Source organism: Benincasa hispida, chromosome 3, assembly GCF_009727055.1.
Source record: "Benincasa hispida cultivar B227 chromosome 3, ASM972705v1, whole genome shotgun sequence".
Classification (NCBI taxonomy): domain Eukaryota; kingdom Viridiplantae; phylum Streptophyta; class Magnoliopsida; order Cucurbitales; family Cucurbitaceae; genus Benincasa; species Benincasa hispida.
In genome coordinates this window covers 71,780,037-71,805,793 of record NC_052351.1, presented here as the reverse complement: position 1 = coordinate 71,805,793, position 25,757 = coordinate 71,780,037, and the positions used below count along the sequence as shown (strand labels likewise).

At 35.5% G+C, this 25,757-nt stretch overlaps 1 protein-coding gene across 1 annotated transcript; it reads left to right on the top strand.

Annotated features, from left to right (window-relative positions):
- The first annotated feature begins 21,920 nt into the window (after positions 1-21,920).
- On the top strand, positions 21,921-25,386 carry LOC120072880 (cation/H(+) antiporter 15-like). Its single transcript, XM_039025406.1, has 3 exons — positions 21,921-22,518; positions 22,610-23,602; positions 23,684-25,386. Exons 1-3 carry the CDS (start codon positions 22,285-22,287, stop codon positions 25,088-25,090), a joined length of 2,634 nt encoding a protein of 877 aa, XP_038881334.1. The 5' UTR covers positions 21,921-22,284; the 3' UTR covers positions 25,091-25,386.
- Positions 25,387-25,757: the final 371 nt, after the last annotated feature.

Below are 25,757 nucleotides of genomic sequence, written 5' to 3'. Positions count from 1 at the left end.
TCTAGTTCAAGTACTGTCATACCTTAGGTACTATTGCTCAGATACCTTCCCCGTGTCCTTCAGTATCGAGCTATTCAAATTCTAGGGAAAGGCCTCAGTACCTTCTCTATGTGCTTCAGTATTGAGTTATTCACATTCTAGTCTAAGCTTCAATACCTTCTTCATGTACCTCAGTACTGAGCTATTTATACTTACTTGCTTGCATATTCTTATCTCTTAATAACTTAGTTGCCCAAACACATCCCTTACTAATGCATCCTCATGTTCATTGTAAAACATAGTATAAATACAACACTAATGTGAGGTGCGTTGTTTGATAACTATTTGAAAATAGTTGTCATAAATAACTTTCAATAATCATGCATTGGTAAACATTCATAGGCTTGAGCAATCTACTTAAAACATTTAAAGTATTTAGAGTCACTCACTTCTGCTGCTAAAACCATATGACCAAGAAATACAACCTGGTCTAACCTAAAATCACATTTACTGAACGTGGCACACAACTGCTTCTCTCGTAGTGTCGGCAAAACTATCCTCAAATGGTTCCTGTGATCTTCCCTACTACTTAAATACACCAATTTGTCATCAATGAAGATTATCATGAACTGATCCGAGTAGGGATGAAATATCTTATTCATCAAGTCCATAAATACTACAGGGGCATTCGTTAATCCAAATGGCATTATTAGAAGCTCGTAATGTCCATACCTCGTCCTGAATGCAGTTTCTTTAGACATCCGCCTCTACCTTCAACTGGTGTAACCTGATCTCAAGTCCGTTTTAGAGAAAATCGTGGTTCCCTTTAACTAATCAAAGAGATCACCTACACCAAGCAATAGTACTTGTTCCTGATCGTCACCTTGTCCAACTGCCTATAATCCTTACGTATCTGAGAGTACCGTCTTTCTTCTTCATCGAAGACCAGCGCTTCCCAGGGCGACACACTGGATCTGATGTAACCCTTATTTATTAAATCCTGTAATTGAACTAAGTTCTTCTAGCACCATCCTGAATGGTACCTAAAAAAAAAATAGATGCTGTATCTGGAATTAAATCGATAGTAAACTCAATTCCTTGTCAGATTGTAAATCTGAAAACTTTTCAGGGAAAACATCCAGAAACTCTTGTACAACTGGTACATCCCCAGGTTCCATCTTCTCGTCCTACGAAATCGTTACATGGGCTAAATAGACTTCACATCTTTTCCTTAGTAGCTTTCTAGCCTTCACTGCTATTATTAGGCTTTCTGGAATATTCCTTTGCTTCCTACAAATACTGTCTCTTGCCTACCAAATCTCTCGAACATTATCCGTCCTTAAAACAATTTATACGGTTGTAACATTTATAAGGAAAATTCATGATCTAGAGTGACATCAATTCCAGGAAATCTAATGGAATCACTTCATAACTATAATTATCAATAACTACCCCAGAGCCTGTAAAACTTTTATACTATTACAACCTCTCCACAGCATAATAATAACTACTTAGGGACATGCTTTCTACAATCTTTCCTACAAGCAGTGCAATATATCAGATAACAATAAAGGTATAACACCATAGGCAACTAGTTCATAAATATACTGATACATAAAGTTACTTTACCATTCACAACATCAAGTAACTCCTCTGCCTCCTGGTAGGACACTTCATAAAAACCTGCCTTGCCACTGAGATCGTCCTGCTTTTTTTCTCGTTTTTCTTCTCTTGAATCCCCTTCCTCGGCTCCTGAGCCACTAGGCTTATCTATCGTCTGTAAAGTCATTCCGTGTTCTATTTGAACTCCCCGACCTAGCTGGGCATTCCTTCTTGAAATGTCCTGCCTGTCCATACTGAAAACATACGTTTTTCCCTTAATAACATATCTCTCAATGATGCTTACCATAATTCGTGCATAAGGGTTTCTGACTCGAATTAGCTACTAGCTCGGTAGGATGCCAAAACCTTGATCTATCACTCATACTAACCACAAGTCTTGGCTTTTTCCTTCCTACACTATGTTGACTTGTAGCTCTCTGTCCTTTATAAATTCCTATTAGGTCATTCTCAATACCGTACTTCCTTTCCAAATATGCCAGAATTAATTTGACACTTTCTGTCAAATATTCTGTCCTCTAACTGAGGATCTGTTCTTGTCTGCGGAATCCTCGACTTCCCTTCAGAATTCGTTTCCTGATTTACCGGGTTTTTACCTCTCCGTTCACTAACATTTGAATTCCCTCGAATTTGGAACTTCTAAAGGTAGGGTCAGAGTTCCCGTTGTTTGTCTGCCTACTCTGCTTCCCACTTTTACTTGACATCTTTTTCTTACCTAGGTAGTACACATGCTAAGGACTCAGGATTCAGACTTATATATAAACTTTTCTCCTCTCTTCCCAAAATGTTTTGCTCTGATATCAACTTGTCACACCTCACTTCAGATTACCCTCTTAACTTGGATGGAATGGTAACTGTAGCAGTTACCAACCCTTTTCTTGGCACTTACTGCCTAACTAACCTGTTAATTTTTACTTAAACCCTGAATACATACATATCAACAATATACCAACATATTAACTCGGAACTTAATACATTTACATTACAAGGTTTCGCAGCATTGTTCATACATGAATATTACAACCTAGCGAGCCCCATCTAGTATACTAGTCACTAGATAGTCACATGTGTACTAACTAATACAAGTTTTCAATTACACTTCGTTCAACTTGTTTCTTTGAGTGGCAGAGCAGCAGCAGAAAAGTCTTTTGGGAAGTGACCGCTACTTGAAAAGGAAAACATTTGAAAACGTGAGTTAGAAACCCATTGAGTGACTTAATAAAACATAAGTCTCATGCTTTACACTGAAAGATTGAAAACATAATACTGAAACTAAAATATACCAAGCAAATGTGTACATAAAACCTTTAAAACCACCATTAAACATCAATGTTCCTTAGTTGAGAACGAGCATACATCGCTTTAGCTCCTAATGTCTGTTACCGGCCAAGAGACCCATACTTCGGCCTCTCTTTGCTGGTATATAGCCTAGGGGACCCATACTTCGGCCTCCCTTTGCTGATATATGGCTTAGGAGACCCATACTTCGGCCTTTCTTTACTAGTATATGGCCTAGAAGACCCATACTTCGACCTCTCTTTATCTTTAGTTGAGAGTGAACTACTAGATTTATCCCTCAACGTCAACCTTAGTCGGGGAGAACACTTTTGCTCAATCCCTCGACGTCGTATTACTAACGTGCACGTGGTGTTTTCTATGTACCGTCAACACCTTCGGTACATTTATTTAGATACCTTCCTTACCTTTAGTATCTGGCTCACTTAAGCTATCAAGTTCTCGAAGAGCATTAAAAGAATAGTTTTCAAATATAGCGTAGAAAACTCTTTAGGATACTTTCCTTACCTTCAGTATCCCTTTTCATTTTGTTTAGGAATACCAACGCATGTACTTTGACAACCTTAGGTATTTAAAACATAGTACATTAAGCTTCATTCATTCTTAGCTTTAACTCTAACACATGCTTCATACTTTGTGAAATAAGTTGGCTTAAAACATACTAAACCAGCTTGTAAAAACCACTAGCATGCGTTAGACATAGAAAACATACTTGGAAAACCCATACACTAGTAAATATCATGAAAATGGAGTTACTAAAACATGCTGAAAGTATTTGGACAAGATAACATATTTAAATCGTGTCAATTTCCGTGGAAAACATGCTTTACTTAGCATGAGAAATAGCTTCAAACATATGTTGCTTGGCACTTCATTTGAACACTTAGCATGAGAAATATATTCTAAGAAATCATTGTTTCTAAATCATTAAAACATTAAAGCATCACATACTCACTCACGGCTCGTTGGCCTCTTAACAGGTTATATGCCTCCCTTAGCTCTTCTTGGCCTGAAAGGACATAATTCTCGGTTAACTACTTAGAATTCTTAGCAAAATACTTCAAATAGTTCATTTACTAATGGAACTTCCATCATCAAAGACAGCTTTACTAGCGAGATACTCATCATGAGTGCATTCTGATCATGAGCAAGATCCTCATGAGCGAGATCCTTCATCCTAGTGATACTCACCTTTCTAGCGAGATTCAACCCAATTTCTAGTGATATTTTCTTCTAGAGCGAGATCCTCATCACAAAATTAGTGAGATTTCCTTCATTAGCAAGATCTTCAGCACAAAATTAGCGAGATTTTCTTCATAAGCGAGATCTTCATTCTCCATATGAGCTGTTTGCTTGTTGTTTCCAAGCAGTTGTCTGCTTATGTACAACTTCTCTGTTACAACTTCAAAAATTCATAACTCAAAATCCAGCCCTCTTTTGAAGAAACATTCTTCTACAAACATGTTTAGAATTGAGTTTACTTTCTTACCTTAAAATTTCAGCCATTCTCCCCGCATTCAAATGGCACCGGTTTTACTAAATTTGCTCATGTAGATTGCCGAAACCAAGCTTTCGAAGTTCCTCTACAACGCACATAGTGCAATCGCTTAGCTCTCGGGTAGAACTACACGATCGCTTAAGACCATCGCCTAGTGCTTCATGTCATCTTTTATTATTCGTCGCAGCTAAACGATCGCTTAGTTCCATCGTATAGAACATCATTGCATCGTTCAACGTCGTAGCTAAACGATCATTTAGTTCCATTGCATAGAAACTTCAACACATCACTTAGCACCGCATCTAGACGATCGCTTAACACCATCACATAATAAGCACCGCATCTAGACGATCGCTTAACACCATCGCATAATACTTCATCGCATCGCTTAGCGCACACTGCAGCTACATGATCGTGTAGTGTCATCGTATAGCACCTCCAACATATCATTTAGTTCCCATGCAAAAGCTAAACGATCGCGTAGTGCTATCTTATCGNACATGATCGTGTAGTGTCATCGTATAGCACCTCCAACATATCATTTAGTTCCCATGCAAAAGCTAAACGATCGCGTAGTGCTATCTTATCGCATTTCAATGCATCGTTTAGCTCCCACAGGTACATGATTATTTAACATCCAACATCACAACAACTAACGCCCATTGCTATATGATCGTCTAGCTTTTCTTCACATCGTGTAACGCCTGGAACTATAGGATCGCTTAGCAACTGAACCTCAACAAAAATTTTGAGCATAAGCTAAAAACTGGAACAACAGCTCGACCTCTTTCACTTGTTTCTTCAATTACATCTTAATTTCAAATCTAATGACTCCAAATAAATTACAGACTCTTGCTAATACATATAAGCTCATGAAACAAGAGCCAATTACAAATTTAATTGAGAAATTAAAGAGAATTAAAATGCCAAAACTAAGAAAATCATATTAGTGCATCAGTTTCATATATCTCATGAAAAACACCTACCACACCATAATTAAACCGAATTGAATGCTTATATGATTCTCTGATACCAATTGTTAGAGTGTAATAACATGCAATGAAAGTATCAAGGATCCATAAGCATTCAAATTCACTAATTTTGGCAGAAACTAAAGCATGCTCATCTAAATAAGAGGGTTTTAGATCATACCTTTGTAGAACTCTTCAAGATCTCGATCAAACAGCATTAGTCTTCTCCTAAGATCACCATGAACCACCTCAAGATATTCCCCACTATCCTTTTAGAGCTTTAGACCAATTTTTCGGACTCAAGAACAACTTGAAGCAATGTAAAACTGAAGGAGAAGCTTACAACACTCAGTTTTGAAGAACTCTTTTTCAGCCGAAATTTTCTCTCAAAATTTCTGTAGGATGCATCCTATAAAAAACACTCCATTCTTCTTTATTTATTGTAGATGAACATGCAAAAGAAGAATGTTCATGGCTTGCAACTAATGCTTGGAGTTTAATGAAGAAAAGGAAGTGGGCTTTGTGTGAGCATGAAGAAGATGATAATGGAAAACCTCATATTTCCATTTGTGCATGTAATCTAAATATTCCAAATTTCCTCTAAAATCAAAACCAATTTCAAAAACTCAATTTTGATTTCAAAACTAAAAAAAATTAATTTTCTAAAATTAATTTCACAAATTAATTTAATTTAAAAGAAAATATTAATTAATTTAATATTAAATATTAAATTAATTTTTGCACAAAACCATCTTCATATATTTAAATCATATTTAAATATATATTCTCCTATTTCGTTTAATTTTAATTTGAACGTTTCAAATTAATTTCTCAAGCTACTCTAAAGCTTAACCATTTACGAGCTAGTAGGGGGACCTCGCAGACCTAAAGATCATGGGCTCTAACGATTCGAGATTAATCGGTTAAACTCATTAGACCGATCTAACCCCCATTCGTTAACTAATGAGACACTCTACTATAATCCATAGTTGAACTCCCCTCACTGTAGATATATTATGTCCACTTTATAACCATAATCAGTAAGTCGATCATTCACAGGTTGTTCGTAATCACAGTTAGGTCAAATAACCGTTATACCCCTGTGAATACATCTTGTTCATTAAGTTACTATGACCCTGTAATGAACAATTCTGATTCATAATCCCTATGAATCAAATTATTTCTCTATCATAAGAAGGCGGGGCCCCGATTATTCAAGATCTGGAGTCAGTACTTTAGAGAACAACCTATCTGCTAACCGTAAATCAGGTAGGAGTGAATTCCATCTTGCAAGGCTATGTCCCCAGCTATTCATCCGGTCTTATCCCCAAAATGGGAGGCTTATTGAGCAGTGTTGTTGGACTACTCTCACCGTTTGCAGATCAAAGGATAATCCCGAACAAACAGGAGTTCATAGCTAGCTCAGGATTAAGATCGAGTTAACCTAGCTTATTTGATAAATGAAATAGTCAATTTTAACAGTAAATGGTCGTTATAAAGAAAAGTGATAACTACAGAGTGGATCGCACCCAATAGTGTTACCAGGATGAGATACCCAATTTCATCCATATATTTATTAGACCATTTAAGCTATATACTGTTAACCTGATCCTGTTTATATCACTACATAAAGTTTAGTATTCGGACTATAGTGATAGATATATTTATTGGATTTTCATAATAAGATGCAAAATCAACAAGTCATTATTATTGAGAAGCAGTATGGCTACGCAAATTCTTTGCTGATTTGAAAGTAGTTTTAGATATGCACCTGCCTATCACATTGTATTGTGACAATAGTGGTGCTATTGCCAACTCAAAGGAACCCAGGAGTAAAAAAGGTGGAAAACTCATTGAAAGAAAATACCATTTCATTCGGGAGATAGTGCACGGAAGAGAGGAGATGTAATCGTCACAAAGTTTGTCTCTAAAGACAACCTTGCTGATCCATTCACAAAGGCCATCTTGGCTAAAGTGTTCGAGGGTCACCTAGTTGAACTAGGACTTTGAGTAGTATAATCTAGGGAAAGTGGGAGAATGTCTATGGTATTGAAGATGTCCTAGTTTATTGTATTTTTCCCATTATGTTTCTCAATATTATATTATATTTATTTTTTCTCACTGAAGTTTTAGTCCAAGTGGGAGATTGTTGGGAATATTCTAGAACTCGTAGTTCGTGTTAAACATTCTATTGAAATAGAATGTTTAACACGAACTATGAGTTCCAGGATATTCCCAACAGTAAAGTGCTACAAATGATCTGATTCTGATAATTCATGTGGGGATATGTGAGTGGGGATATTCTATACAAAGAAGTTTATATAAGACTGGACCACGAAATGTTTAGTCTCATTATATAATACCATTCATAATAGAGATTTACGTTTCCAAGATGATTATAGGTAGCATGAGCTAAATCCTGAGTCGGTTGTGAGCTCCTGCCTATGAAGGCAGTCCTTTGATTTATATGGATGAGAGTGACCAGATCGTCAACTCAACAAGCCTACCATTTTGGGGATTTGTCTGACTGGGGAGCTAGGAACACAACTATACAAGAAGGAATTCACTCTTTTTCCAATGTCGGGGCAAGTAAATAAATTGCTCCCTCAAGAACTAATTCTGGGGCTTCAATAATGTGGCATCACGCCCTCTCCGGGCACGAGAAGGATTTGATCATAGTTGGACTATGATTTATTGTTCATTAGAGGGATTAATAGTACTTAAGGAGTTAGATGTAACTACAGAGACAAAACGGTAATTTTGGTCCAACTGTATATACGAGTAATTTGTGAAGGATTATCGTACTGTTGATTGGTTATATCCAATGGACACAGAAATATATTTGTAGTGCGAAGAATGCAGCTGTCAATCTTTAGTAGAATACTCGACAGTTAACAGATGATGAATAATTTAATTAAAGAGTTTAATTAATTATTCGTGTACCGTTGAAGCTTCAAGCTAAAGGTCCATGAGGTCTCCTCGATAGCTGAACAAAATTTAATGAGAACTAGTTTTTGGATTAATTTGAATTGTTCAAATTACTTTGAGGGAATTAGTTATGTATGAGATAATTAATTAAATTTTAATTATATGTGATATAATTACTATAATGCATTTGATACATTATAATATTAAGTATTTATGAGAGGAAATTAATATTTGAATATGATTCAAATATTAATTATATGAATTAGATTCATATAATTAAATTTTATGTAAATGTGATTTATATTAAAAGCCATTGGTGAGAGAAAATTGAAACTATAAGCTTTATTGTATTTGATATAATATTAAAACTATAGGTTATATGTTATATATGATATATAGTTATATGTATATGTATAATAAATTAGTTATTATATACATGTTATATTTTTTAATTAATTTAATTTTTTTTATTATTGGGAGGGAATTAACTTCCCTCTCCATTTTTTCCTCCATCCACGTAAGTGGGTAGTTGTGTGGAGAGAGGTATTTTTCTTCTTGATCCTACAAAACAGAAGAGGGTGAGATACAGAAAAAGAACAGTTCTATATTTTTTGAAAAATCTCAGATCTCTTTTCCTCTTAATCTCCTTCTTTCTCTCAAAATCCAAAGTAGCCAGAGCGCTCACTCCTCCTAAGTTCTCTACCTAAGCATACGAAGGTCGTCGTTCGTGGTAGTGTTCGGGGATTCCATTGAAGATCTTCTTGTGTAGCTCAAACCGACTTAAAAACTAGAGATAGGTAGGTTGAACCCAAATTCATCCATGGTTGCACTTGCATGAGCTTTTCCTCCTTTCTTCAACCTCCAACCTGCAACAACTTCTTCTTCCTCTTCCTTCACTCTCTCTCTCGAAATGCTCTGAAAATATAATGGGAAATGATGGAGAAATGGGCTGAAATGAGTGGGTTCTCACTTTAAACCCTAAGCACCGAATGGGTTTCCAATTTCTTTCATTTTCTTTTTTTTTTCCTTTTTCCTTTTCCTTTTCTTTCTTTTCCTTTTCTTTTCTTTTTCTTTATTCCCTTTCATTTCTTTTCTTTATTTATAAATTCCAAAATTATTGAAGACAACTTCAACCAAAAACTTTGTCATTTTCTTCAATAATAGAACAACAATAACTTAAATCCAACATCTTACAATGTGTGACAAGAGCAAATAATCCAAGGAAAGTCTCGGGTTTACAGTTTTACAGAGTGGATTCCTTTGGCCTACATTGTTCAAGGATGCGGTAGACTACACAATGAAATGTGATCGGTGCCAACACACAGGTAATATTTCGTGGAAAAATGCAATGCCAATGAACACCATCTTGGAGCTTGAATTGTTCGACGTATGGAGAATTGATTTCATGGGACCATTTCCCCCTTCGAATGGTAAACATTACATTTTATTAGCCATTGATTATGTCTCCAAGTGGGTAGAGGCAATAGCATGCGCTGCAAGTGATGCAGCGGTGGTCTCCCAGTTCCTGAAGAAACGTATTTTCACTCGTTTTGGCACTCCCCATGCCATCATAAGTGATGAAGGGTCCCACTTTGTCAACCATAATATCAAGGAGCTGCTGTGCAAATACAACATCCTCCACAAAGTGGCCATCGCATACCATCCGCAAACGAATGGTCAGGCTGAAATGTCCAATCGAGAAATTAAGCTGATACTTGAGATGGTAGTAAGGCCTTCATGGAAAGATTGGGCAACAAAACTTGACGATGCATTGTGGGCATATCAGACTGCATTTAAAACACCAATAGGTATATCCTCATATGCGTTGGTATTTGGCAAGTCGTGTCATTTGCCTTTGGAGCTGGAATATAAGGCACTATGGGCGGTAAAGAAGCTGAATTTTGATTTGAAGAAAGCAGGAGAAGTGCGAAAAATGCAACTGGTCGAGCTAGAAGAATGGAGGAACAATGCATATGAAAATGCGAAGATTTATAAAGAGCGCACCAAGCGCTGGCACGACAAACGCATATGCAGTAAGAACCTCCAAGTCGGGCAAAAGGTCTTACTCTTCAACTCACGTCTGCAGCTCTTCCCAGGAAAACTAAAGTCACGTTGGTCCAGACCGTTCATAGTTAGACAAGTATTTTTGCATGGCGCGGTTGAATTATCAAATGATGACGGAACCAACACATTCAAAGTTAATGGGCAGCGAGTAAAGGCATATCATGGAGAAGGATGGCATCGCCAAGTCGACTCCGTGGAACTAAAGAACTTTGAATAAGGAAAGAAGTAGGTGGTCCTTGCATTATCGAATGATCGCAATCTATCAGGGACGCAAGTTTTGGGAAACATCAATTCTTCAATTCTTCTCTAACTATTCGGAATTTTTACTATGTCTTTTCTGTCTTTATCTATCTTTATTTTTCTATTTTTATTTCTATTTCAAAAAAAAAAAATTGAGATTTCGCTAGCGAGTTTTGTTTTGTTTAAAATAATTTGACCCTCTCTTTGTTTATTTATAATGATTAAGACACAGGATTGCGGAGATGTTACATGAAGCAGCAAATTATCTCACTCCATCACCGCAATCCAAAGAAGATAGATCGCCACAAAGATGGATACGTCAATACACAATGCAGGCGACAACGCAAATTTTGGGGTGTATTCTTCCTTATCTTTATTTAAAATTTTGCGCTATCACATTGCATTTTAATTTTCAAAGTTTTATCACCGCATCCTCTTTTACCACCGCAATCATTTGACATAGATAAATTTAGTAGGTTACCACATAATGTCTCTTTGACATAGATAAATTTAGTAGGTTACCACATAATGTCTCTTTGTCAAGTATGATTTTAATGATGAAAAATATGCTTCTATTTCTTTCGTATATACTAGAGTAAACTTAATCTTAAGATAGTCACCTCATAAAATATTTCTAGAAGTTAGGGGTTTGCTAGCTTTCTTTCAAACTCTCTTTACAAAGCTTTCTAAGAACATCGCATGACTTATCTCAATCTTTTGGCAATGAGGACATTGCTGCATTTTAAATTTAGGGGTGAGGTATTTATTTTCGATCTTGCTATTTTGAAAAAAAAATTGAGAATAACAACTCCACTGCCAACGCAATAGGAAACCCATGTTCATAAAAGTTAAGTTGTGAAAGGCACTTACCCGTAGTTGGATGTCTGCATGACACACGTGGGGGCAAGCCAAAATAAAAGTAAGTCATCAGGATCAACACATGAATAAATGATCGCAACTCCACTGCCAAACAGGTATGAGTTTAGTCTGAGAAAGAGTGCATTGCTCGTAATTGGATGTCCGCATGACATCCGTGGGGGCAAGCCAAAATGAAGGCAAGGCACTTGGATCAGCGCAAGGTCAAAAAAAAAAATATCAATGAAAAAAATTTATGCAAGGATAAAATCCTTTGACACCCCGGTGGAAAAAAAATTTTCTTTTTGAAATAAATCATGCGATGTTCTAAAATTTAGTAAAGTCCTTTTGAAGAGTAAGCTTGCAGTCCCTAGGTCTTAGAAATATTTTAAGAAGAGACTTGAATAAGACTTAAGAAAATTTTGGTATATAGGATTTGAACGAAGTATCCTTGAGAAATCTAGGAAAAGAACATTGCGATTGACTTGCTAAAGGAATCTTTAGATTATGCTTGAGGACAAGCATTGTTTAAATTTGGGGGGTGTGATAATGGGCAAAAATGCACGTTATCATAGTGCTAAGTTCTTAAACAATCTTGAATTGCGTTGATGAAATATGTTAATTTGCATCCATTAAGCATCGATTTCATAATATTGCAGTCGCATGCGTTCATCGCATTAGAACAGTTGATTTTTGTATTTTTATGCAGAATATGCGTTGACGCAATGTAATAATTGCGATCATAGCAAATCATTTGGTCGAGCGCAACTTTACCGCAAGACTTTGCGATGATCGTGTTTGCAAACATTCGCCTGAGAAGGATTACCGCAATTTGGTCAGCGCAACATGCTGGGCACATTTGGGTGAAAGGCTAATTAATCGTGATGGGACAGAAAGCTGATGACAGTCGAATTCGAATTAATTTGACAGCTGATAACGATCACAAGTATATTTAACTTTTCAGTGACAAATATTCGGCGCATCAATCAGGAATTAAAGCCGTCCCATCTATACAATCATGAGAGAGAAGCCGCCGTTCACCTTGGATGTCTATAAATACCAAGGGCAGCCTTCAGAAAAAGGGTTGATCAGTTAACCAGTTCAACTATTCTTTGTTCCATAAGTTCACGCCTCTGTCCATAGTTTTCCTTTTTATTTTAAGGCGAAGCAAGAGAAGAGTGGTGACGCCAGAGATCGCTCAGGGAAACTCGAGAGAGAACCTTGAGGCGAAGAAGTAGAGAGCGGGCCGTCTTCGCGAGAGCGAGATTATCTTTTGAGCACGAGTAGCAAATAGTGTAAAAGCCTGGGCAACAAGAGATTGCTACCAGGCCCTTTTATTCTATACTTGCATTTTTATTTTGTACTTCATCTTTATATTTATACAATGGAAGTTTTATTTCTATATATGTTCACTCTCTTGGCACGCATGAGTAGCTAAACTAGTCGAATGGGTTGAGAAGAACTAAGCTAACATGACCTAGGAAGTTCATTGCTTGCGATTGTCTTGTTTTATGTTGTACTAAATACCCTTTAGAATTACTCGAGAGAGAGTCTAAAAAAAGAACCTAATGACTCGAGAGAGCTAGGTTAGAATCTGGTCTCGAAAGAGCAAGATTAGAACTGCATAAACAAGAGATAAGAACTTAGAGATAAGCTCTGTTTGTCAATCTGCATTACATGCATCCTAGAGATAGGAATGATATTATGTGGTCGCCTTATTTATGTGTGTATTATCATGTCATTGCATAAATAAGAATAGAGGCTTATGTGTAGATCCTATAGACTTATCGTATATATCGCATGCGTTCTAGCCTTAGAAGCCGTAGCATTCGCATGGAGAGGTGGTTTACTATTGTATGCATGTTGCATGATCGCAAAGCATGAACGCATTACAGGAAGTGTTAGCCAAAACCCTTCTCAACCCGTTCACTGCATACTCATCGCATCTTCCATTTACCAACTCTTTTCAAACTCCACCACATTTGTTTATTTTTCATCATCGCAAACAACAACCACAACAAGAATTTATTTATTTGGTTACCGCAAGGTCTTCATAAAAATTACCAACGCAATCTGCTTTCACAAGTTCCTGTGTTCGACCCTGGACTTACCAGGAAACTCAGTGGAATTTACACTTGGATTCCGCTGGGGAAACTTGAGTGCACAATGCAATTTCATCAATGCATATCATCCATGACCCACTTCATAAAATCAAGCATCAGTTATCAATCCCATGTTCATTTATCTTTATTGTTAGAATTCTGTTATTAGAATACTTGTTAGTGCATTATATTTAATATCTGAATTTTGAGTGTTTAGTCACCCTAACACTTTTTCATTTATGATATACGTTGCTAAACTTCAATTTAAGTTTTATTTAACGTGATATGACATATCTTTAATAGAAGTTGAATATATATTTTTAAGAATTTATGTTTTATGTGCAATGATCTCAATTTTAGTTAATTAAATATATACAAAAGTTGGGAGTCATTAAATCGATAATTAGAGCATGTAGCCTGAAACGAGCTTGTTTTATGCCTCTAATCTCACTTGCTTTTTCTGTTTAATGTGCTTAATTATCTATTTTATGTAAGAACTTGAGCAAATCATTCATTTTGGAGCATTATTGGACAATCGGGATAAGTTGGAGCTATTGAGAGTGATACTGAGCACCCAAAGCTTCAAGATGCAAGATAATGATTCTACCCCAAGGAGCTTTGGTGCCACGTTGTTGGTTAGTGCACGTGCGACACAAATTCCAGAAGGAAACACAAGGCGAGAGCACCACAACGTTGTCCTAATAGAAGGATGAAAATGCACGCATTTAGAATCAAATGTGAGAGCTCCACAGTGGCCAGTGACATGGCGCTAACAACAAAGGGTTAATCAAGGCATCAGTGTCGCGGTGCTGCCGCGATTTTATGTATACCTCTATTCAATTTTAGGATTTTTGGGATATTAGAACTTATGGAGGCCAAGGAAGAGCTCAAAATTCTTTTTCTTCCTCCATCTTCTAACAGTTTAGGTTAGATTTCTCTTTTATTAGGTTGTAGTCATTGACTGGATGCTCCCCCTCTTCATCTTGTCTATGGATTGAAAAGGTAAGTTGTTTTTATAGTTTTCAGGAGTAAGAACTTATGCAATCTTTGTGAGATTTCTTTTGATTAAACTTAATGAATTTTGATTTATGCTCTTTGAATCTTATTCATATTTAGATATATATTTATGTATGGTTTGACTCCGCTACACATAAATGTAGGTCTTAGCTAAGATTTGTGGCTTGCACATTCTTTATTTGTTTGCCTAACTAAAATCATAAGTGCAACAGTTGAATCATGTATGTTAAGGATATAGGTTTCCCATAAACCTAGAATGCATGCTAAACCTAGATTCAAATACTAATTTGTTAGTTAATTAGGCTACCTAATTGATTAACCACACAATAAAATCCTAAATCGTAAATGCAAATGACTTAGTTCTAGATGGACACTTTCGAACCCAATAGGACTAAAGCATTTAGTTCAATTAGACCTTAGGCTTTATTTAATAATTAGGACGCTTTCTTGGTTTAGTCTAACGAGTCGACTGTCTATAGCATTAATAAGTTTGGTTAGGTCGAGCAAGTCGTTGTGCAAGTGTAAATCAAATGTATGTTAAATCAAGAGGGTCAATGATCGAAAATTGTATAGGAATTCCTCTTGTTCCTAGAAATAGAATTTCCAATCCCAAGTTACATTTACCCCTTTTATCTTTTATTTTCAAGCACACTTTATCATTCCAAACCCCCCATTTAGCACTATTACTAGAGAATTGACTTAACGAAACCATATCTCGCGCTTTCCTACGTATGACTTTCAACTAATGCTACATTTTTAGTAGTAGTAGTAGCCCAATTCGGTAATTATAAATTTTATTTTATTGACGGAGAGATGTTTACGATAGCCTTTTTTCAGACTATTATTTACCAATGATGGTTTTTGTATATCTTTCTTCAAGAAACACTTGAGCTTCTAACGATTAGATTCTAAAATAAAAAAATATATATGTTCTTTAAAACTGCCTACTTTTTTTTTTCCAAAACATGACTTAGTTTTTTTATAAAATATTATTTACCAATGAAAATTTGATGCTGAATTATCCTATATCTCACAAAAGGCATTGTTTTGACTAAAATAGTACAATAATCTTGTCTCCAAACAAATGAATTGGATTCAAAACTATCCCCTCGTCCATTGGGAGGCTATATTAACCTTTGTTTTAATTGAGGAGGTCAACCTATGTGATTCCACTATACAAAATGTTCCTAAAATTAGATTCAATGTTATCAATATCTAAGGTTGAACAACCATTATAAATACCAAGCTTCCCAATATTCAAGGGTAAAACATCTGTAGAAAGTTTCTAGGAAGTAGCAATCAAAGATATTGTATAATAATGAGTGTTGAACCATCTCCCTGTTTGAAACCTATTGAGGATATCAATAATACACGTGCAAAAAATAGGAAGGTTGGCGGTAGAAGACCATAACAAGAAAACAGGAGACAATTTAAAGTTCGTGCATGTGATAAATGGCTTGATCAGTGAAAAATCCTTCTATTCGGGCATAAGGAAGGAATATTATATCACCTTGTGGTGGAGGCTGAAACCACTGACGAAATTAATTGGACATATGTGGCAAATCTTTTGGACCCGTTCTCTAAACTACAAGCCTTGATATTAGCCTTATCTCTTTACTTACCTTAAATAAGTTATACCCTTAAAGTCTTTATGTTGGGTTTTATGTCATTCTATAGTCAATAAACTTATTATTGATTTTATAAAATGTATACATAAAAGTCTAAATCCAATAAACTAAGACCCACGACTATTACATGAGTACTTGAACTTTATGTGGAGACATAAAAGTGGACCAGGTTCAAGTAAATAGTGAAAATGATCTATAGTATATGAATAAGGTTGGGTGCCTTATTCTAGTAACACTGTGGGATGCGACCTACCCTATAGTTGTTACAATGAGTTATAAAGTGCTATAAACGAACTTATCTTAATTCATACATGTAATGATATGAGGAGTGGGGGTGTCCTATGCAATGAGTTTGCATAAGATCAGACTAAGAAATAAGTCACTCTTACTTTATAATGTTGTTTACTATATAAGACTGAATATTTTACTTAGATGACCTAGGTAACTCGATCGTAATCCTGAGCTAACTATGAACTCCTGTTTATTCGGGATTATCCTTAGATTTGCATAGGTGAGGGTTGGCACAACAGCGCCGACTCAATAAGCCTCCCATTTCAGAAGTAAGACCGAATAGATAGTTGGGGACATAGAGTGCAAGATGGAATTCACGCCTACCCGATTTAGAGATAGGAGAAAGGTTGTTCTCTCAAGTATTGAATCCAGGTCTTGAACAAAGGGCCCCACCCTCTCACTGGGCTGAGAGAGTTTTGGTTTAGTGACTAGATCACGAACCAGTTATTCATGAGATGATCAGTAGGAACTTAAGGAATAAGACGTAATCTCGGGGGTGAAACAGACATTTGACCCAACCGTTATTACGAACAACCTGTAAAGGGTCGACTTACTAATCATGGTTAAATCATGTGGACATAATATATCTACAGTGAGGGGAGTGCAACTATGGGCTTTAGTGAAGTGACCAATTAATTAACAAATGATGGTTAATTCGGTATAATGAGTTTAGCCAATTAATCTCAGATTGTTGGAGCCCGTGATCTGTAGGTCCATGAGGTTTCCCTAGTAGCTCGTAAATGGATTAGCTTTAGAGTAGCATGATAAGTTAATTTGAAACGTTCAAATTAGAATTAAAGGAATAAGTAATTATATGAGATATAATTTTTTCACGTTTAATTTTAAGAATTAAACAGAATATGAGAATTTATATTTAAATATGATTTAAATATATGAAGGTGGATTTGTGTAAAATTAATTTAATATTTGATATTAAATTAATTAGAATTATTTAAATTGTTTAAATAANNNNTTTATAAAATTAATATTTTTTTTATTTTTGAAATCAAATTTGAAAATTGAAAAAAAAAAATAGAAAAACACGGTTTTTTACACTACACCTTCAAGTAGCTCACACAAAACTCTCCTCATTTGGCTTCAATAAGTCCAAGCATGAGCCGCATCTCATGCAGCCATCTTCTTTGCATGATAGCCTGCAATATATTGAGAAGATTGGAATGAAATTGAGGCATGCAAAATATAGAATTTTTGCTGAAAAATTCAAGTAGAAGAAGATGTTCTTCAAGTGGGTTGCTGTTGTGAGTTCTTCTCTAAGTTCCCTTCATTCAAGCTTATTTTGAGTCCCACAACTGAATCTAAAGCTCCAAAAGGTTAGAAAGATCTTGAGGTGGTCTACAACAAGATTTGGAAAAGTTTGCAGCCAAGATTTGAAGAAGTTTTTCAAAGGTATGACTTGAAACCTTCTTGTTTCAGTATGAGCATGGTTTAGTTTCTGCCAAAATTAAAGAATTAGAGTGTTTATTGATTCTTGTTACTTCCGCTGCTAGCTGATACATTCCAACAGTACTTTATCTATGAATAATGTTGGTACGGTATGAATAAAATACTAGATACTTATCTATTAAAGTCTTTTGTACATTCATGTGCATGGTGGTGCTTTTCTTTTTCCTCATTCTATTATATTCTATGAGCGAAAAAATAAGTACTATTATCACAAAGTACATGAATATACTAACTCATCTTCAACTACTATATACTTGCATGTATCAAATAAAAAATCACCTATTATACTGCAATTAGTAGGGAACCAACTTAAGAAAAAATGTTTAATTCAAAACTTAATTTTAATACATAATAATTTAATTAAAAGTGGAAAATGTGTTTACGTTCTGTTATACAATTGTCAAATGAATTACATCTTCTTATTTTTGTCACTGGTCTCTAATGTTTTGCTGTCAACATTATATTGTTTAACATTGACTTTTATTTATTTATTTATTTAATTCATCATTATTTTTAAATTTTTGGCGTGGAGTGGAACTATAGCCTTAAATAGAATATTAATACTTTATTACCAAATAAAAATCTATTGTTTAGAATAATTCTTTGGGTCCCATATTTAAGGTGGGATAACATTTTCATATGAAATCAACCGAGGAAAAGATAAATTTGGAAAACAAGTGAAGGAAGTATAGAGTTTAAAAGATGACACAAGTTTTATTTGAATCCTCACAAAATTTACATCCATCATAGTATGCAAAAAAAACAGAAAAACAAAAGAAAAAAAAATGTGATATAAGGTAGAGATTTTTTTTTTTTTTTCTTTTTCTGAATGGAAAAACAGTTGAAAATATTTTTAAATATTTCTTCACTAAGAAGGTGGATTATTTTTTCCTTAGAGATATTCTCAAAATATTTACGAGCATGAATGACTCAATTCTATAAAAAGATCACCATGATGAACAGTGAAAAAAGTGTTTATGAGTGAAAGGTTTAGGTCTTTTTGGAATAACTTAGATTTTTTTTTTCAAGAATGCATTTTCATTTAAACACTTATGATACTTAAAATAAAAGCACACATGTGGTTGACAACTCTTTTTCAAAAGTATTTTTGTATAAAAATTTGTTTAGTTTGTATATGCTAAAAGTGTCTTTATTAATTTCAAATTACTATAAAAGAATTTGTTGTTGGCAGTGATGGCTAGAGATAGTGGCTGAAGGTGATTGCCAAAGATAGTGGTGGAGGTTGCCAGCGGAGGTTGTCACTTTGGTGACTAGAGGTGGCTAGTAGAGGTTGAAGGTTCATTGGCGGTGATTGTCAGAGATGGTGTGGCAATCGTCAGAGAAGGTGGTTGAAGGTTGGCCAGTGAGTTCATTGGAGATGGTGGCCAGAGGTTGGTTAGCGGTGGTCATCAGAGGTGGTGGCTGAAGATAGCGCTTGCAATCACCAGAGGTGGTTGCCAAACACATGATTTTTTGTTAATATAACTTATTTTATAAATCAGTCACTTGAAAAGATATTATGAACACACCTTAATTATATAAAAAGGTTTCAACAATTTTTAACAGACAAGTTATATTAAAAAAAAATAGTGAACTAAAGTCTATCAATTAATTATTGGTGATGCATATTTCTCGACAAGTATGAGACTGAAGAAGCTTGTGAAGATGTCATTAGAGTATTACCAACTTGTGAACAAGTAGGCAAACTCGATGCATTTGTAATAGGAATCTCTAGCAAACTACGATGCAACAAAAAATCTGTAAAATACCACCTAGAGTAACACCATCATCAGAATCACGTGCATAATGAAATGGAAAATATTGTTTATAAAAATGTACATTACTTGAAATGACAATCTTTTATTACTAAAATCATAAAAGACGATATCCTTCAACTCTATATCAAAGGAAAGCACATGTCATTGTTGGGGATCAAACATAGATTTGTTTGTAGAAAAAGTAGAAGCATAACATAAACAGCCAAAAACACGAAGATAATCATAACCCACATTAAGATAGTGAAATTTTTTTCAATGGAAAAACTACTGAAAATATGTTCAAATATAGCAAAATGTTATATTCTATCGGTGATAGAAGTTTATTGATACTAAGTATCTATCATGATAGATGATAACAGTCTATCAATGTTTATAACTGATAGCTAATAATATTTTACTATATTTGTAATAATTTTGATCCATTTTACTATATTTGAAAACAACCCTATAAAGTGCTATGAGCAAAACAAATGCGTGAACCATATTGCAATATTTATTTTTCCAGTCAAGCAAATTCTTTTAGTCATATGATCTATATACATTAAATAATATTTAGATGCTTTCATTTAGCGGGTACTTATTTTCTACCTATTAGGGATTCTAGTTTTCTTCACTAAGAAAGTGAATTATTTTTTCCTTAAGATATTCTCAAAATATTTACGAGCATGAATGACTCAATTCTATAAAAAGATCACCATGATGAACAGTGAAAAAAGTGTTTATAAGTGAAAGCTTTAGGTCTTTTTGAAATAATTTAGAAAAAAAAATGTTTTTCAAAAATTCATTTTCATTTAAACACTTTTGATAGAAACTCTTAAAATAAAAGCACACATGTGGTTGACAACTTTTTTTTTAAAGTATTTTTATATAAAAGTTTGTTTGGTTTGTTATATACTAAAAGTGTATTTATTAATTTCAAATTACAATAAAAGAATGTCGCTGGTAGTAATGACTGGAGATGGTGGCGGAGGTGGCCAGCAAAGATTGTCACGGTGGTGACTGAAGGTGGCTAGCAGAGGTTGAAGGTTGATTGACAGTGATTGTCAGAGATGGTTTGACAATTGTTAGAGAAGGTGGTCGGAGGTTTGTCGGCGAATTCGTTGGAGATGGTGGCCAGCGGTGGTCATCGAAGGTGGTGGTTGAAGATAGCTATAGCAATCATTAGAGGTGGTTTCCAAACACATGATTTATTTGTTAATATAATTTATTTTATAAATTAGTCGCTTGAAAAGATATTCTAAAAATAATAATTAAAAGATATATTTTCTCTCTCACCCTCTATCCACTCTTGTTCTCTCTTCTTTTTTAATTATTATTTTTAAATCTAAAATGCCATCTCAACATTTAAAGTAATACAAAAAGAATTTCTTGGAGGCCTTTTAAAATCTAATAATGACTAAAACATTCATTTTGAAATCTTAAAAAGTTAGAAAGCAAAAGCAACTAATCTACATAGTTTACGAACTTCTTGTTTTAACTTCATAACTTTAAAATGTGTATGAAATGACTTTTTCTTAATTCTTTCACTATCTGTTTCAAGCTTAGTCATCCATGGGAATAACAACTCGAAGAATAAAAAATCAAAAAATCAATAAAGGAAGTCTCAATTTTCTTCTTAATTCAATCCTCATGCCTCTTTCCAATTTTGGTTTGAGAAAAACAAATAAATATAAAAATTCATGAATTGTGTTGTGAAATATGAGTTAGCATAGTGAAGTTTGAAAGATTTATAAAATGACGTTCCTTAATAAATATACGAAAGAGGGAAAAAGGAAAAAATAGTTTTTCTCGATAAACGTATAAATTTTAATAGTAAATATTATTGAAATTAAGTTATTTATTATCTACCTATGGAAGACTAAATGGGTGAGGGAAGGTTTGGTTTGGTGAGAGAAAACAGGTTATTTTGTTGTTTTTTGGAAGGTGGAAGTTAGAAAAGTCTTGTATTACCTGTCTGATATTACATCATAAGACCAAGAAAAATTAGAAAATTGCGTTGTAGAATGCTATTAATATACATACAACCCTGGTAGAAGTAGAACTACATTAGTTTTATTTTATTTTTATTATTATTATTTTGTTAAATTGCAGATTTGGTCTTTATAATTTTATAACTAGAATTTAAGTCCTATAGTTTGATACAACTCTCATAAATAGTTCATCTAATAGGAACTATTTTATCAAACGATAGATATTTATAAAATTTTATCACACTATAAGGATTAAATTTGAACGATAGAATCATGGACTAAATTCTAATTTTTTATAGAGGTGTGAAATTTATAATTTAATCTAATTTTAAAAAAAAAAATTGTTGTAAATTTTCCCATTTGGGTAATGAAGGTGTTGTCGTTGTCCATGCAATAACACCACAAATCAATAAATAGTGTCAACAACAGAAAAAACAGAAACAAACTAAATATATGAACGTGAGGAAATTGATAAATAAACCAATTGCTTTTGGTATTTTATTTTTCATCAACAATCCAAAGCCCCCAATTTCTATAATTCCTCATTTAATTACTACAATACAATTCAATTCAAATCAATATAATGCAGTGGCCACGGCCTGTTGAGTATTTTGAAAAACGCAAGTATGAAGATCACAGAGTCGTATGTTACAATGCCAATATAACCCATGAAGGTTCTTTATGGCGGGCTGAAAATCCTGTGGCTTCAACTCTCCCTGTATTTGCTCTTCAACTTTGCCTTATTATTTTCCTCTCTCGTGTTCTTATTTTCGCCTTGAAACCTCTGCGTCAGCCCCCCATTGTAGCTGAGATTCTTGTAAGTTTTCACTATGCCCACCACCTGTTTGTTGATTTTCCTGACTGAGTTTTTTTACACCTTTTTTCCTTTTTGTTTGTTTCTTTCTAAGGCTGGGGTGTTGATGGGGCCATCATTATTGGGGTGGACGGATTTGTTTTCGAAATATGTATTTGCATGGAAGAGCTTGTTGGCGTTGGAAACTGTTGCCAATTTGAGTTTGGTTTATTACATTTTTCTGGTTGGTTTGGAGTTGGACATGGCTCCAATTGTGCGTGCTGGAGGGAAGTCCATAAGCATTGCTTTGCTTGGTATACTTCTTCCAATTCCTGTTGGGATTGGCTTGCATCATCTGATCAACAGCAATCGGAACAAACATAAGATGAGTCCGGCCACCGCCCATGGTCCTTTGTTTTGGGGTATTTCCTTAGCCACGACCAACTTCCCTGACCTGTCCCGTATCCTCTCTGATGTCAAGCTTCTGCATTCAGAGATTGGAAGAACTGCTTTATCTGCTGCTGTTATCACAGACCTTTGCTCTTGGGTGCTTCTTGTGATCACTATGTCAATCAGCAATGTAGGCAAATACTATGCAGTTACCTCGACGTTTATTTTTGTTTGTATGTGCATTTTCCTTTTCCGCCCTGCTCTCAAGTGGCTCATTCGCGTCAGCTCCAAGGATGGGAACTACAATGAGTTCCATATCTGCTTTGTGATGACTGGTGTCGTGGCATGTGGGTTGATTACCGATGCGTGTGGTACACATTCGATTGTTGGAGCATTCATGTGGGGAGTTATCGTGCCTAAGGGTGAGCTGAAGGATATGATCATGGGGAAGGTGGAAGATTTGGTTAAATCAATCCTGATGCCTACGTTTTTCGTGGTGACGGGCCTCAGAGTGAATTGCAATATCATTTTTGAAGAATCAGATTGGGTGTTGGTTTCGTTGATCATCTTCTTGGCTACCTCGGCTAAAATTGTTAGCACATTCCTTGTGGCTATCTTCTGCAACATGCCACCACGAGAGGGCTTGACTCTTGGCTCGCTCATGAATACCAAAGGCTTACTTGCCTTGATAATCATTAGTGCCGGACGAGATATGCAGGTGAAAATATTGATTTTGCACAAGTTTCAATTGAGATTCATGCTTGAATTCGAAATTACTAAATTTTCGAACTTTTTCTAGGCTTTGGGACGTCTCACATTCACAGTGATGATCATATCTTTTTGGGTAATGACGGCTCTGATTGGACCAACATTGGCTTTTACTTACAAATCAATCAAGACATTAAGGAAAAATAGGTATAGAACCATTCAAAGCATCAAACCAGATTCAGAGTTTCGAGTGGTTGCTTGTGTTCATTCCACCCGCAATGTCTACGGCATCATCCATCTCCTTGGAGCTTCAAACCCCACCAAGCAATTGCCACTCTTAGTCTTCGCTATCCACTTGGTCGAGCTTACTGGTCGAGCCACAGCAATGCTGATCGTCCACGGCCAATGCAAAGCCAGCTCTGCCAAAGCCAAGGTCCAGACCGACCACATTATCAATGCTTTTGACAAGTTTGAGAGCCAGAACCATGGTGTCACTGTCCACTCACTCACAGCGGTGTCACCATATGCAACAATGCATGACGACATTTGTGGCATTGCGGTGGAGAAGCGTGTGCACTTGATCATTGTCCCGTTTCACAAGCAGCCCACCCTTGATGGCGGATTGGAAGATGGCAACCCCTCACTTGGGATAGTCAATAACAATGTGATGGCCAATGCCCCTTGCTCTGTAGCAGTCCTTGTTGACCGTGGCCTCTCTGCCACCAGCCTCACAGACTCCAATCGTTCAAACCACATCCAACAACGCTTCGCTTTATTCTTCATCGGTGGCCCCGATGATAGAGAAGCTCTGGCTTATGCATTGCGGATGTCAGAGCATCCAAATATTCTCATAACAGTGGTAAGATTCATTCCGGGTGAAGAAGTGAAGGAAATGAGCATAATGGACTTCCCTGGAGAAGAAAACGTGGAAATTCTTACAGCCTTAGCGAGAGCAAAGAAGGAGAAGGTAATTGACATCGATTATATCGAAAACTTCCGGTTACAAATCTCAAGCAACCCGTCAATCGGATATGCAGAAGTGGTGGTGAACAATGGGGATGAAACGCTAAAAGCAATAAGCACATTGGAAAACGAGTTCAACTTGTACATTGTTGGAAGGAGTAGAGGGATGATGTCGCCTCTGGTGTCGGGGCTGTCGGAATGGAGCGACTCACCAGAGCTGGGGGTGTTGGGGGATGCGTTGGTGACATCAAGTTTTGCAACAAATGTTTCGTTGCTCGTGGTGCAACAAGGGGACGTGGAGGCAGAGGAGAGGGGTGAGAGGTTTCACGATGGAGGGTTTATGGGGGAGCACTTTGGAGGGCAGGATGGATGGCAATCGCCTATAAAGAAGAATGTCGATGGAGACTTTGATCTTTTTGTGAATCAGAAGGAGAATGATCAAGTGGGTGAGGAGGAAGACGAAGAGAAGGGGAAGCAAAGCCATTATCAACCAAATGGAACCAAGATTTACCACACTAAACCTTCTAAGTTGTGAATTCATGGGAGAAAATACTTTGGTGCATCTCGGGCTGCACTATCTTTGTGTATCTCATCTAAATGTCCAACCACAAGCTGTCATGTAACAAATTTTTCTTTTTCTTTAGAAAGAAATAATTTTCCCCCTTTGTAATGGAAGAAAATGCACGAAGATAAGTATAGTTTGGGCTTACACCTAGGTCATTCACTTCGACACCCTACTCTTTTTTTTTATTTTTTATTTTTTAATTCATCCTCTTTTATTTAGTTCATTATTCTAGGTTAAATATACGAAATAGTTTCTTCTCTTTTTGATACATTTTAACTTCTTCGATCTTTTTTTTTCAATATTGACCTTAATGTATTAAAAATAATAATAACTAGGTCTCTCCATACATAAATAGTCGAAGTTAGTTATATTTTCAATTTTATCATTAAATTATTGTTCACTATTATATTAAAATATAATGATAGACTACACGTATGCTATCTAACACATGAACTTACTTCGTTTATCAACAAAAACTCAACCAACACTCATCAACGAAATGCATTTTTGTTAGGTGACATGTAAATAAAATAGTTTTTTAAGTGCATGACTTTTAAGCGTCTTTTTTTTTGCCCTTATTTTATCGGTAAGTATATTGTCTTTTAAGTCTAATAGATATCATTAATGAATTATTTAG

What these genes read in the sequence shown, in the direction of transcription:
- LOC120072880 (XM_039025406.1), top strand. Translation starts at nt 22,285, where the DNA reads ATGCAGTGGCCACGGCCTGTTGAGTATTTTGAAAAACGCAAGTATGAA. An exon ending in CCATTGTAGCTGAGATTCTT is followed by an intron (nt 22,519 to 22,609) that starts GTAAGTTTTCAC and finishes TTTCTTTCTAAG; the next exon opens with GCTGGGGTGTTGATGGGGCC. An exon ending in GTGCCGGACGAGATATGCAG is followed by an intron (nt 23,603 to 23,683) that starts GTGAAAATATTG and finishes AACTTTTTCTAG; the next exon opens with GCTTTGGGACGTCTCACATT.